Source organism: Aedes albopictus, chromosome 3, assembly GCF_035046485.1.
Source record: "Aedes albopictus strain Foshan chromosome 3, AalbF5, whole genome shotgun sequence".
Taxonomy (NCBI): domain Eukaryota; kingdom Metazoa; phylum Arthropoda; class Insecta; order Diptera; family Culicidae; genus Aedes; species Aedes albopictus.
The window spans coordinates 398,386,741-398,402,340 of record NC_085138.1 but is presented as its reverse complement, the minus strand read 5'-3'; the positions used below and the strand labels follow the sequence as shown (position 1 = coordinate 398,402,340).

Sequence of the window (15,600 nt, the reverse complement as noted above, 5' to 3'; positions counted from 1 at the left end):
CACTCATACGTCTCTGTCTCTCGGCAAAACGGGAGACAAGCACTTGAGATTGTGTGAAGCACACGCTTTTTTCGCACTGCACGGTGCATGCCGCCAATCCCTGTTTGTAACGCCTTTTAAAGGCTCCCGAGACCTCCCTAAGGCTCCTGAGAACACCCTGAGAAGACTTTCAGGTGGGTTCTATTGGGATTCCTCCAGGATTTCCTCGTAGAACTTTTACATGAATATCTCTCGAAATTGCTTAAGAAATGTTTCTTGTGATTCCCTCCGGGTTGCTGCAGATTCTTCTCGAATTTGTTGCTGGGAATGCTCCCTAAATTCATGTTAGAATTTCTCAAGCTTTTTCTACTAGGATTTCTGTCATGATATTTCTACAGACATTTTCGGAAATTTCTCTGCAAATTTCTTCAGGAATTTTTGGTAGGCAGGAAGATACTCTATACCTTAGGAAGTCAACGAAATACTGAATACTCTTGTGCTTTCCGTATCGGTCATGCTCTAGAGATTTCTTCGGAGATTGAAACAGAGATTCCTTTCTTACTCAAGGGATTTATACTGGAACTCTCTACAGGAATTACTCACGGGATTCCTTCAGGAGTTCCTGTAGGGCTTCGTCCTGTAATTTATCTGGTAATTTCTCACACGGCAGAGGATGTTTTCGGTTTAGAACAATTTGGAAGATATATCTACATGGCAGCGGAAACAGAGCCAGCCGTCTGTCCTCTGTAGACCACAATTACTATAAGCTGTGAGAAGGCTGTATTGAATTAGAAATGTCGTTCGACAAAACGACATTCAGCCAAAAGGCCGGACACTGTCTTTAGTAATTATTGAGGGTTTGAACCATACCTCTGCGTAGTTTACAAATGTAAACTGTAAAGTTATCCCGATGAATTAATTCCTCTAATGTTCCAAAAGTTTGAGCATCCCTATTCTCATCAAACACTTCTTCACATCTGTTGTTTATTTCCTGGTGGCGCGCAATGCGCAGAATCCACCATACGCCGGCCGCTATCGCTTGCTGGTGGCAATTCACCACGTGCTTCTAGCAGAATCGCTGCTGACTCGGCGAATGCCTTATTTTCGGTCGCGCTCTCACCAGCTGCGCCGCCGCCCGTTTGTCTGTGTATGCACTGCACATCGACGGAAAAACTTGAAAACGATAACGAGAGAAGCGCGCTTGAAACGCTTATTACCCCTTTGGCTTCCAGCAGCAGGCAGCCAGTGCCGCCGTTTCGCTTACGTTTGCACATCCTGACAGTGTGCGACTCCCTTTGCATCTCTCGCATCTCGCGCAATCAATCTGCGTGCTATTCATTGTAGCTAGGTAGGTGTAGGTACCTACCAGAACGATGATTATGATGAGGGGTCTTTTATTATCGCAAAACAATAAGCCACAACTCGGCTCGGTCGGCGAACTGTTCTGTTCGGTCCAGTTCTCATTCCTTCGCGACAGATTCGCCCCAAGCTTGGCGGTAAAACGAAGCGCTTATACGCGCGCGTATCAGTTCGTCGGCTTTCCTCGTCGCAATACACACTCGCTCGCAGTCGTCGGATCGCCGCCGCCCCAAACAATAAAGAAGTGTCCCTGTGCAGATTCTCCCCTCGGGCTTAGAGCAGAAGTTGTAGGACAAATACTTACCTAATAGCGAAAAAGCCTTGCCCGGGCCTCTCACGCCATCAGCGTCAGTCAGTCAGTCGGGTGTATGAGTGCACGAGCGTATTTGATTGGCGAAAGAGCATTAAGCACGGCCGGGTCTCGCAAATATCTGCACCAAACAAGAGGGATCTAATTTTAGCATTTTTAGTTCGGTTCACTCTCGGTGACGGCCATTACGCGCAATCAGTTCGGTTGGGTTCAATCATGGAAACGCTTAGTGCCGAAACGCGGAGTGAAATCTACGAAAAACTGTGGACCCGGATGCCGCGGTTGAATCCGGGACCGATGGCCAGCTTCAGGATCGACGATTTCATCAGTCTCATCAAGGGCCTGCCGATAATCTACAATCGGCTGGATAAGCACAACAAACAGGAGTACATCGATACATGGGACCGGTTGGAAGCCATACTGAAAACGCCAAGTGAGTACTATGCGGTGCTATGACAGTGTGATGTGATGAGTGCTCTAATGCGCATGGTTTCTCAAACTGTGGGGCGCGACCCTCCGGAGTGGTTGCAATGTGCAGTTTTATTTAATGACTTAGTTCCCGGTTTTTCTTTTCATGGGCGTTGTTGAGCTATTGAATGCATTGCATTTCATTTTGTTCATTTATTAACTCTAATAGTAAAACATGAAGGTGGGAAAATGGGCGCAGTATCATAACGTCCGAGGCCATAAAGTCCCAGGACTTTGTGGCGCATTTTTTCGGGGCATAACGTCCGAACTTGCAGGTACGCCACGAAGTCCAAGGAAACAAGGCACATAGGATATTATGACGCATCCAAACTTTTGGATGCTATTTCGCAAAAAAACGCGACCTATTGTCCGGGACTGTATGGCCTCGGACGTTGTGATCCGGCCCCGGGAAAATGAGTTTAATTGCATCATGTAGGCATTTGAATTTTAGTTGGAGGAATGTCCATCGGTGTCAGCTGTGCAGATTTTATTCCATTTGGAACGTCTCCCTAGTAGCACACATACTCTATACAGTGGCGTAGCCAGAAATTGGCTCTGGGAGGGGTTTTCAACGGTCAATGATACCTTTTTTGACTTGCCACTTACATTTTGTATATAGTAATGAGCAATTGTATTCGTAGTTTGAAAATAGCGGCGCAGCCGAAAAATTTTTTCGTCGCAAAGCGCTTTATACTGGAAATTTGTTCTAAAATTTTTGGGTCTGGGGGGGGTTTTAACCCTAACACCCCCCCCCGTGGCTACGACAGTGACTCTATAAAAGTATATGCAACTCTTATATGACCAAATTCAGTCGGACTAGAGTCACATGTACTGTTGTAGATCATGTATACTACTCGGACTAGAACTGAGTTGAGGGATTAAACGCAAAATATAACTTAACTCCTTGCTACAATAAATCAACATTATATTGTCCTTTGATATATTGAATAAGATATGCAATGTAGTATCTATACGTACAATAACGATGGTTTGATTTTGCCTCTTTCTATGAGCATACCGAACATTTTAGACTTGGGAACATCTGAAGTACATACATTACACATGCTCATAATTGAATTAGTTTCAAAGATTTTTGTAGCTATTCAACATTACATTTTAAGTAATGAAAAACGCCCTCATCAATGATTTCTGAAGTACTGGCACGTAAACGGCAGTTTTTATTCGTATTCGAATACTGAGAACTTTTTTTCCAATTTCGGCAAAAGGCGGAGGGGCGCCTAGCGTCGGTAGGGGGGTGGTTTAACAACTTAAATCCCCCCCCCCTTGCGCACCGGCTTGCTGAGAATCCTGTAGTAATTCACGTGAAGAGAAGTGAATATTTTAAATCAATATCTAAATAATAATACAACTATTCATCATGTCAAATTTAGGCATTTGCATTTGTAGATTATATTTAATTGTAGGATTTGATTTCACTTATTTAACTTACAAATATGTAGAATGATTGACAAAACCTGAAGGCGAAAACCAATTCGAAGCGAATGAGTATGTATACATATAAATACAATTTTCAATTAGAGGGTGAACGAAAATACTGAAAAGAAGGTCATTTCGTTCAATTATTGAAAACCTTCAATATAGTTAAGAATTTGTTCATTCATTAGCATGGCGCCCAGGTAACAATTTGATGCTGTACAAACGTTCAAACGTACAAATGTCCAACTAATTTAACATCTAACTTTGATGATTTTATTCAACCTTTAGCTGATTTAAGGTTCATTGAAAGGCTGACCTATAGCTTAATATGCGCTTTATCAGTAATTAATCAAATGTGCTTATTGTGTGAAAATAAAAAAATCTCCTTCGTAAGCTTATATTTTACCATTTGTTGCTTTTTACTTCCAGAAGAGATGTTTACTAATGTATAAATAAATCTATGCAAAAACTGGGAATTTTATTCTGATCTCCTGATTTATAGTCACTCGCTTTAGCACTTACACCACACACAAATATATCTTCGCAAACGAAAGCAACACTTGTTATGTCTGAATAATCAAAACATAAGTTAAACTAAGCCAGTGTTAAGGCTAAAAAACTGATGTGGACTCTTTTTTGGGGCAGCTGTCAAAAATTATTTGATTTAAGTTCAACAGTTTATTAAAAATCTGCAGGTTAGTGTATGTCCTAAAGCTGGCTACACAGCTGAATAATATTCTATTCAACTGGATATTCAACCACCTTTGTATTGCTGATCAAAGAGGTTAAACAGCCATATTTCAGACAAATGTTCAGCTGTCATTGTGTTTAGCCACTGACACCATTAACCAGCCAATATTCAGCTAATACGCTCACTGTTCAGCATCCATTGTAACTTGGACGTCCTTCAATGAAATTGTGATCTGAGTTTTACCTGGGACATTTGAAAACATTTCCAGTTAAAAGTATAACTAGAAGCCTACAGAATATTGCAAAAAAATGTGAGCATGACCATAGATGATTAATCGTATAACTCATAGTTGCTACTCCATGATTGACCATAACAATCTAATGCCGTTTTTCTTTTTTAACCTGGGTTGGAACTGGATTGGCGGAAAACGTGTAAACAAACAACGTCAAACAAACTTTAGTACAAGCGAAACCGAAGTCGGGTTGGGGTTGAAACTGTGATCTCATCCAGTTCCAACCCAGGTTGGAACTGGATCAAAAAGAAAAACGGCATAAATTGCATAAGGAACCAACGAACAGGGCTTAGCAGTAGGTACCGTTCTCAATTTGCATTTATGGCGTGATTCGTCCTACAGTTTTCGGAAATATTTCAGATCCAATGGAATTCTTAACTTTATTTACCTCTAAGTGTCTAACGCAAACTTTCCGGTCGGGAATACTAGGAGAAACATTTTCATGTATACCTACTATTTCAAGGATGTTGTTTATAATCATATTTTTAATTCCTATGAAAAATATCTCCAGGGTGTATACAACTTATATCGGCTTCATCTTGACTTGGATGTCTGTTCTCTGTGCCAGTGGTGTAGTGATATTGAGATTTCGGTAAAAGTCCTACACAAAACTGGGAATTACGATGGTTGATATGCTATTTTGAATACAACCGGGTGGTACCGATTATCTTGGCCATTCCGATCATTCCGATCAATACTTCTCAAGAATTCATGGATTAGGAATTTTTTAGAGATTTGCTTAGAAATTTGATTGAAAATCAAATTAGTTCCGAAACACCTTTAGAGATTTCACTCGAATTTCCATCTATAGCTCTTCCTTGAATTCCGTTCGGAATTCCTTCTTGGATTCCAACCGCACTCCCCACTTTAAAATTTTTCGCAGTTTCTCGCAGAATTCTTTCCGTGAGTTCTTTCTTAAATTTATCAGAGGTTTGCTAGTTCTTTCTCGAATGTATTAGTGATTTTTTTTACGGATTTGCTTCCATTAATTGTTCGTTCCGAGATTGTTTGGTCTTCTTTAAGGATTTCTGAGACTTGTTCCTGCGATTTTTACCAGGATTTCTGCAGGAGCTTCACGCGCGGCTATGTAGGAGTACCTTCCGGTATTTCTTTCAGAGATTTTGGCGATGTGCTTCCAGAGTTTCTAGCTGATTTTTTTTATTCTAAATTTACCCAAAGTTTCTTTAGGAATTTCCCTTAGTGGATTTCATTAGTTTCTGTTTTAGTATTTCACAGAAGCTCTTCCTGGGATTTCTTCAAGAGAGTTTTCCTTTATTACTCTTTATTTTTCTCGTGGTATTTCGCTCGTTCTTCCTCCCTGAACTTCTAAGATATTTTCAGAGTTTTTTCCTTGAATGTCCTTTCTTCCGAAGTCGAGATTTCTCCAATAGCTCTTGTGGAGTTCCTCGCAAGAATTCACCCGGATTATTTCCGATATTTCCCCGGGTATTTTCGACAAGGAATTTCGTAAGTTGTTTCAGGAGACATTCCGAGAAAATCTCCTGTAAATTCTCTGCAAGAACTCCGGGAGCAACTATTGAAGAAATCCCAAAAAGAGCACCCATAATCTCTGGGAATTTTCATTGGGGATTCCGGGAAGAGTTCTTGGAGAATATAATCACAGGAGAACCACTCTAGACAACCAGTTATCAACTACGAGGAAAGGCTTGGAAAAAAGTCTTGAAGCATTCACGGGAAGAACTTCATTAGACATATCAGCACTAGCTTCTGCAAAAATATCAAAAAGCAATCCGAAGAAAATCTTAGGAGAAAGTCCACAAAAACTCCAAGAGACTTACGAGCAACACCAAAACTAATATTCTGATGGAACCGGGGAAAACTCCGAGATTTCTGGTGAAACTTCCAAAGAAATATCCTGGCTCGAATCCCGGTAGAAGTTCTAGGAGAAAATCTTAAAGAAAACTTAATTGATATTTCGGAAATTTCTTGAAGAAACTTCGGAAAAAATCCCAGGAGAAACTCCAGCAGAAAATTCGTAAAAAAATTCCTCAAGATATCCTTGGAGAAGCTCTAGTAGAAATCACAGCAATAGCTCCTGTAGAAACTCTGGGAGGAATCTCGGTAAGATCTGCTGGGGAATTCCCGGGAGGAACATCGGAAGGAATCGCAGAAAATTCTCAAAAGGAATCCCGAGAGAAGCTCTAGGAGAAATTCTGTGACAACATCTGAGCAAGAGCGTAGCCAGCTTTTCGGCCAGGGGGGGGGGGCGAGCACCCTTACACTGAAAACCACTTTGCAGTAATAAGGAGTTCAAATACTTTCAATACATTTCAAAAAAATAAAAGTGAAGTATGAAATATGGGTGATTAACAGGAATGGTTCAATGGAAGAATCATATATGATTATAATCCTGAGGAATTCCTCAAGATATTGCTTCAGGAATTTCTTAACAAATGCCATCATGAATTTGAATTTATCCAGCAGCTTCTCCAGAAATTTCTTCAATATTTTTCCAGTTTGTTTTAATGTAGATATTCCAGCAGAAATTACCTTCGGAAAACTTGCAGTAATTCCGTTGGGAATACCTTCAGAAATTTCTTTAATAATTCCTCTAGAAGTTTTATTACGATTTTCACCATGCATTCTTTTGAGAATTTATTCATTACAAATATCATTATTAATTCCACCAGAAATCCGTTTGAGAAGCTCCAGAAAATACGTTAAGAATTTCTCCGGGAATTCTTAAAAAAATTCCAATCAAACTAAGATTCCTTTTCTTGAGGAATACCCTAAGAAATTTTTGGAGAAATTTCTTCGAAAAATCCTTTAATGACTAGTTTAATGAATTCCTTCGGAATCACCGGAAAAAAATCTTTGAAAATTTCTCAAGGAGTTCCTTCAGAAATTCCTGGAGGAATATCTTTGGAAGTTGCTAGAGGAATGCTTCCGGAAATTTTTAAAGGAATCAATTAAAAAATAATTTCAGGAATTTATTTCGAAAATCCTTGAGGAATTCCACCGGAAATTCCTTGACAAATTCTTCAGAAATGTCTTGAGGAATTCCTTCATTTCTAAAGCTCCTTGAGAAATTCCATAAGACATTCTTTCGAGAGTTCCTTTAGAAGTTCCTTTAGAAGATTCTTCGGGAATTCCTTGAGGAATTTCTTTGAAATAGATTTAGAATATTCCTTGAGGAACTCCTTCAAAAATTCTTGGAGGAATTCATCCGGAAATTTCTGTGAGAATTCCTTCCCAAATACCTGAAGCAATTCTTTCGAAAATATTGAAAAAAATCCACTAAAAGTCTCATAAGATATTCCTTCTGAAATTCCATATGGAATTCCTTTAAAAATGCCTTGATAAGGAAAATTCGAAAATTGTTGAAGGAGTTCGTTTGGAAATTTTTTGACATATGTTTGATAAGTTCGTTGAGGAATTTTTTCGTTTTTTTTATAAATCTTTACGAAATTCCTCAAGGAATTCCAGCGAAAGATCCTTGAGAAGTTTCTTCGGAAATTCCTCAAGAAATTCCTTCAAAAATGTATTGCGGAACTCCTACGAAAACTTGAGAAATTTCTTCAAACATTCCTTCAGAAACACGTTTGGGGATTATGTGAGAAAATCCTAAGGAATTTTTTTGAGGACAACCGTCAAAATTTTTTGGAGGAATTCATTCGGAAATTTTTGGAGGTATTTCAAGGCAAATTCATAAGAAATTTCTTTGGAAATTCCGGGAGGGATTTCTTTGGAAATTCGTAGAGGAATTCCGTCGGAAATTCAGGAGAAAATCCTTTGAAAATTCCAGGAGAAATTCCTTTGAAAATTCCTGGAGGAATTCCTACGGAAATTCCTAGACAAACTCCTCCGGAAACTCATGGAGGAATTCTTCGGGAAAATCCTGGAGGAATTCCTTCGGAAATTCTTGGAGGAATTCCTTTGAGAATTCGTGGAGGATTTCCTTCGGAAATTCCTGGAGGAATTTCTTCGGAAATTCCTGGAGTAATTCCTTCGGAAATACCTGGAGAAATTCCTTCCTGAAATTTTCTTGAGGAATTCCTTCGGAAATTCATGGAGGAATTCCTTCAGAAAATCCTTGAGCGATTCCTTCGCAAAAGTAATGGAGGAATTCCTTCTGAAATTTATGGAGGAACTCCTTCGGAAATTCGTGAAGGAATTACTGGAGAAATTCTTTCGAAAATTCCTGGTGGAATTCTTTCGGACATTCATGAAAGAATTCCTTCGGAAATTCCGGCAGGAAATCCTTTGAAAATTCCAGGTGAAGTTCCTTGGAAAGTTAATTTCTTGAGGAATTCCTTCGGAAATTCATGGAGGCATTCATTCGTAAAATCCTTTAGAAATTCCCTGGCAAAATTCCTGGAGGAATTTGTTCGGCAATTCATGAAGGAATTGCTTTGAAAATTCATGGAGGGATTTCTTCGGACATTTATGAAGGAATTCCTTCGGAAATTCCAGGAGGAATTCCTCCGGAAATTCCTAGAGTAATTCCTCCAGAAATTTGTGGAGGAATTTTTCCGAATTCCTTTGAAAATTCCAAGAGGAATTCCCTTGAAAATTCCTGGAAGAATTCTTTCGGAAATTCCTGGAGGAACTCCTCCGGAAATTCCTAGAGTAATTCCTCCAGAAATTTGTGGAGGAATTTTTCCGAAATTTCCTGGAGGAATTTCTCCGGAAGATCCTGGAGGACTTCCCTCGGAAATTTCTGAAGGAATTGCCACGGAAATTCCTGGAGGAATTGTCTCGGAAATACGTGGAAGAGTTCATTCGGAAAATCCTGAAGGAATTCCTTCGCAAAATTCCTGGTGTAATTCCTCCGGGAATTTTTAAAGAAATTCCTCCAAGAATTTCCGAAGGAATTCCTCCAGGAATTTCCAAAATAATTGCTCCACGAATTTCAGAAGGAATGCATCCAAGAGATTCCGGAGGGTATTTCTCCAGGAATTTCCGAAGAAATTCCCCTAATAATTTCCGAAAGAATTCCTGCAGGAAATTCCAAAGGAATTCCTCCATGAATCTTCAAACGAATTCGTCCAGCAATTTCCGAAGGAATTCCTCCCGGAATTTCCGAAAGAATTCCTCCAGGAATTTTTGAAGAAATTCCTACCGGAATTTGTAAAGGAACTCCTCCATGAAATTTCGAGGGAATTCCTCTGGAAATTTCCAAAAAGACTTTCCGAAAAAAAATTTTCAGGAATTTCCGAAGGAATACCTCCAAGAATTTCTGAAGGAATTCCTCCAGGAATTTCCGAAGGAATTCTTCCAAAAATTTTCGAAGAAATTATTCCAGCAATTTCCTGTAATGACTCTTTTGGGTGCATTAAAACAATACATAACGCCTAATTTACAAATATCAGAACTTCTGTCTACCCCGCGCATCAAGCTTTGTGTAGAAAATTATGAAATTTTGTAAAAAGCGTAATACAGCGCAAGACCCCTTGCTCCTCCATAGCGTTACGTAATATTTAAACGACCCTTTTTGGGCCGTCGGACCTATATGTATGTTTACCCATCAACAAAAGTGCGATTTACCCTTATTATTATGTACGCCTTCTCCGCTTGCTTAGGTACGTTCCACTGTATTGATTAGAGGCATTTTGGAATGCTCTCTAGCGCCGCCTAACGGAAATTTCCCGAACTAAATTTTTTATCACTAAATAGGTACATATTGACTGACCCAACATCTTTGCTGAAAACATCACCCTTTTAAAAAGTAAGGATCACGAGATACGGAAGAATATATGTTGGGGTCCAATGGACCCCAGGGTCCCAAAACGGACCTTTATTTTAGGTATCCTGTGGAGGGTTAAGATGTTCTACCAAAGTTGCCTTCAGACAAAAAATCATGGATATTCGAAGAAAGCCTTATTCTTGTACGGAACATTCAGAAAAAAAGGAGATTCTTTTACAGATCCTTTCTGAGTGTGCTTCTTTGAATTCTGCAAAACTATACTAAGGAAATCCATGTGGTAGTTCTCTAACAATATTCCAGAAGTCTAGTCTGAAATAATATTTGAGAGGGCTGGAAGCAAAATACTTTTGATTTAGTAAGGCTCAATTTCATTATTTTTTATTTGTTTATTTTTTTTTCATTTTTTTTTATCCAATACAGGATGTGTGGAGATTCAAAATTTCTCCAATTTTGTTAATTATTAATTTTCTTAAAAAATATTCAAAAGTGCTTTAAAGTTCGAAGTCTGAAATATGTGTTAATATGCTCAGCTCAAATTAGACCAAAAAGTAGGTATACCTGCGTCAGAAATTTCTTTTGAACTTCCGTCGATTTTTTTTTTCAATAGGATTAGCCAGACATTGAAGTCTGTTCAGTTCAGATAAGAATGCTGTCAGTATTTCTCCAGAAATTCACCAGATTTTTTTTTCGATTAAGGTACACCGGGGCAAGTTGAAACGGGTGGGGCAAGATGAAACACGAAGTTTTGAAATAGATTTCAATACAATTTGGAAATTTTTCTTTCGGCAAAAGATTGTTTGAATCAAAAACTATGTGTTATGGCATTCAAGCTGTTTACTATCATTGAATAACATCATGTTAACCCGCTGTTTCATTTTGCCTCACCCGTTTCAACTTGCCCCGGTGTACCTTATAGGTTAACTCCAGAAATTAAGCAACCAATGTTCCTAAGAATGGCAAGCAATGAGCCTATAAATTTCACCGAAAATTTTACAGAAATTCTGATAGAGATTCTTTAAGAGCAAGGTAGAGTTCTTGAGAGATTTTCCTCCTAAATCCCGAATGTAGTTGATGTCAAACTTTTGGCAAAATCCTTGGGTTTCATGAAGAAAAGCAAAAGAAATTTCACAAGAAATTCGGTAAGAAATGAAAACATAAATTCCATCAAACATTCTTTATTGATTTGCGCTATTATTCTGTCAAGTTTGGCTATTAGATTTTTTGCTAACAACAATACAGTATTCACAGAATAATTTAATGTATCACGGTGTACTTGCTCAGGCTTCGTGGTGCACCAAGTGCACCGTGGTGCAGGAATTGATAACCCTGCCCTAATGAATGATGTTTCTATTTTTCTCTTTACAGAGAAATTCCTGATGATGAAGTGGAAAGGTCTCCGAGACAACTTCCGCGTTGAGCTTAAGAAGGAGTATTTTTCTCCACCGGACAATCGCTACGTCTCCAAATGGGTTCACTACAAAAAGCTGGGATTCCTTCGAGATCAAGTTCTGGCCACATTGGACCAAAAACTCGAAAGCGACAGCCACGACGAACTGAACCAAATAATGCAGTTCGTACAAAGCGCCACCCACGACGTTCCACCATCGACTGCCGAATCCCGCGCCAACGAGCATTCCTACGCCAACAGCGACATCGACCCCCGCGAGTTCAAAAAGGTCAAAGAAGAACGCGAGGAATCTCGAGACGATGACGGCTCCGACGATGGAGAATTCTACTTCAGCCACTTCCAAGAACCGGATCACAACCCCCGCAGACAGAACCCCCTGCCGGAAGTCACCATCACACCGAAACCCATCCTCTCCCACCCCGCCATCAATCTTCAACCGCGCAAACGCCCATCCGTTAGCTCGCCGGAATCGCCGGCTCCACCGGCCAAACTCCCAGCCAAGCAACCATCCACCGGAATCCCCCACGACGACGACTACCACTTCCTGATGAGCATCCATCCGTACCTGAAGCAGTTACCGCTGCCGGTCAAGCTCAAAGTTCGCTTGCAAATGCAGCAGGTTCTGTTCAACGAGCTCATGAAGCAACCGCCGATCGTCGACGAAGAGGACTAGACTTACCACAACGGCAGTTCTCAGCCAACAGCATATGCATAGATTTAAAATAGCCGTTAAGGATGTGCCATATTCGGATAGGAACCGAAAGCCATTGATCGATGATCTCTCTCTTTTTTTTTTCTTCTACTTGTACCAAATGAATTCGATTTAAAATTGGATTTTAGTTTTAGATGAGCCGTACGTGAAAATATAAATAGATCCCATTCGAATGGGAATTAGCATTGAAGGAGTTGAGTTACATGGGCTGTTTGAAAGAAATGCAGTACTAGGGGACTAACGATCGTGGGATCAATGCACACTGGGCCACGAGCGGGATCTAGCAAGTAAAAACCTCTAGCGTTTTGGGAGTACATTTTTTTGAGTTGGTGTCTTCGGAGACTTATATTTATTTTACCTGTACTTTTATGTGGTGAAGAAAATTAGTTGGTAATTTTGCCGCATAGGTGGCGCTGCGATACTAACTTTTTTGTCTTACGTCCTAGAGGTTTCCCGTCTTCTGCAAAGTTGTAGAGCGTGCAAAAATAAGTAAATTCGCCAAAGACACCAAAGTTGTGTGACTTCAAATAACAAAGTTATACTAAAAATAGTAAAACTTACGTGAAAATCACGTTTTTATGACTATTTTGGATGTTTATCGCAAATTTATAAATTTTATCACTTCATACGTGTTAATCAAAGTAGCCTGCGCCTGATGATACCAACTTTACAATTTTTCGGAACATTTAAAATGGTTTTTGGGCAAAATAGTAAAAATTACTATGATTTATACTACAAGTTTTTTTTTTTCAAAAAGTGGCAAATTTCGGCACAATTTGATGCTTGCTTCAAAATATACCACTCAAGATCTATTAAATCTGAAAGTTTGCCGGAGGTATAATTTGGTGTTTTTGAGATATCTTGTTTTGAAATATTGATGTTTTTATACCTAAATTAATTTGAAAGAGAAGTAATTCTTTATTCCGGAGTGGTTCTGCCAGTAGATACTCACGGATCACTTTTCAATTAAGAGTTTTATGTTTACCCAACGCCCTGATTATTTAAAATTAACGTTTTGTGTTCAATTGTTTTGTGCATTAATTTGTTGAATAAACAGTGCTCATATATTTATTGGTCTATTAAAAGAAAGAAATTATAATGGTTTTTGACCCTGTGTGAGTAACTCACGCAAGTGCGAAGTTTCGATATACCAATCCGTGTGGTCAATAATGATTTTCAGTTAACTCAACGTTCATACGCAAAAATGAATAAATTATTGGTTAAATTATATAAAAAATCCTCAGCTCAAGACGATATTTGAATTCACGACTTATGCAATAGGCAAGTGCTTTACTTACTAAGTCACTGTGCCAATTAATGACACGGCATTGATGAGCTAAGTTTTTTTTTTCATAATTTCATCAATATACATCTAAACATATTAACGTTGAGTTAACAAATCATTATTGATTCCAAGGGTTAGTATAACGGAACTTTGCACTAACGTAAGTCGCTCACACAGAATCAAAAAGCATTATATTTTTTTCTTTCAATAGACCAATAAATATGTGTGCATTGTCGATTCAATACATTGATGCGCAAGACAATTGAACACAAAACGTCAATTTGAAGTAATTAAGGCTTTGGGTGAACATAAAACTTTTAATTAAAAAGTGATCCGTGAGGATCTAATGGCAGGACAACTCCGGAATAAATAATTGCTTCTCTTTCAAATTAATTTAGGTATAAAAACATCAATATTTTAAAACAAGATACCTCAAAAACACCAAATTATACCGGCAACCTTCCACATTTAATAGATCTTGAGTGGTATATTTTGAAGCAAGCATCAAATTGTGCCGAAATTCGCAACTTTTTGAAAAAACTGCTAGTAAAAATCAAAGTAATTTTTACTATTTTGCCCAAAAAAACATTTTAAATGTCCCGAAAAATTGTAAAGTGGGTATCATCAGACGCAGGCTACTTTGATTAACACGTGTGAAGTGATAAAATTTATAAATTTGCGATAAACATCCAAAATAGTAATGAAAACGTGATTTTCACGTAAGTTTTACTATTTTTAGTATAACTTTGTTATTTGAAGTCACACAACTTTGGTGTCTTTGGCGAATTTACTTATTTTTGCACGCTCTACAACTTTGCAGAAGACGGGAAACCTCTAGGACGTAAGACAAAAAAGTTAGTATCGCAGCGCCACCTATGCGGCAAAATTACCAACTAATTTTCTTCACCACATAAAAGTACAGGTAAAATAAATATAAGTCTCCGAAGACACCAACTCAAAAAAATGTACTCCCAAAACGCTAGAGGTTTTTACTTGCTAGATCCCGCTCGTGGCCCAGTGTGCAATGGAGATAGTGGGATGATTTGCATGACCTTTTTACATTATTATTAAGTTGGTTCAAACTTCACCACAAACTTCTACATACATACATTTATTTGTTCATCATCATTAAGACAAGACATAATCAACAATAGTACGCCACAATACTCGATTTGCAGCTGCAGCTCTCCAACGTCGGTCACGCCCAACACTCGCCAGATCACGCTCCACCTGGTCCGCCCATCGTGCTCTCTGCGCTCCACGCCTTCTTGTACCAACCAGATGGTGAGCAAACACCAACTTTGCAAGGTTGTTGTTCGGCATTCTTGCAACATGCCATGCCCATCGTATCCTTCCGGCTTTGGCCACCTTCTGGATGCTGGGTTCGCCGTAAAGTGCAGCGAGCTCGTGGTTCATCCTTCTCCGCTACACACCGTTCTCCTGCACGCCGCCGAAGATCGTCCTTAGCACCCTTCGCTCGAAAACTTCGAGTGCTTGCAGGTCCTCCTCGAGCATCGTCCATGTCTCGTGTCCGTAGAGAATCGCCGGTCTTATTAACGTCTTGTACATGGTACATTTGGTGCGGGGGTGAATCTTTTTTGACCGCAGTTTCTTTTGGAGCCCATAGTAGGCACGACTTCCACTGATGATGCGCCTTCGTATTTCATGGCTCACGTTATTGTTAGCCGTTAGCAAGGAACCGAGGTAGACGAATTCTTCTATCACCTCGAAAGTATCCCCGTCTATCGTAACATTGCTGCCAAGGCTTGTCCTGTCTCGCTCAGTCCCACCTACCAGCATGTACTTTGTCTTAGCCGCATTCACCACCAGTCCGACCTTTGCTGCTTCACATTTCAGGCGGGTGTACAGTTCTGTCACCGTTCCAAATGTTCTAGCAATAATATCCATGTCATCCGCAAAACAGACAAATTGGCCGGATTTCGTGAAGATCGTACCCCGGCTGTTGAGCCCGGCTCGTCGCATAACACCTT

The 15,600-nt window shown here is 39.4% G+C and overlaps 1 protein-coding gene across 2 annotated transcripts; it reads left to right on the top strand.

Moving 5' to 3' along the window:
• The first annotated feature begins 1,225 nt into the window (after window positions 1-1,225).
• LOC115267880 (uncharacterized) lies at window positions 1,226-12,514 on the top strand. 2 transcript variants are annotated; one of them, XM_062856057.1, is made up of 3 exons: window positions 1,226-1,625; window positions 1,809-2,081; window positions 11,570-12,514. In XM_062856057.1, exons 2-3 carry the CDS (start codon window positions 1,865-1,867, stop codon window positions 12,283-12,285), a joined length of 933 nt encoding a protein of 310 aa, XP_062712041.1. In that variant the 5' UTR covers window positions 1,226-1,625; window positions 1,809-1,864; the 3' UTR covers window positions 12,286-12,514. The 2 variants fall into 2 exon arrangements, with proteins under 2 accessions (XP_062712041.1, XP_029731330.1); XM_029875470.2 differs by having other exon boundaries at window positions 1,227-2,081.
• The last annotated feature ends 3,086 nt before the right edge of the window (window positions 12,515-15,600 follow it).

Excerpts from the sequence above, each read along its gene's own strand:
- LOC115267880 (XM_062856057.1), top strand. The coding sequence starts at position 1,865 with ATGGAAACGCTTAGTGCCGAAACGCGGAGTGAAATCTACGAAAAACTG. Across the intron at positions 2,082-11,569 it reads AGCCATACTGAAAACGCCAA|AGAAATTCCTGATGATGAAG; the intron begins GTGAGTACTATG and ends TTCTCTTTACAG.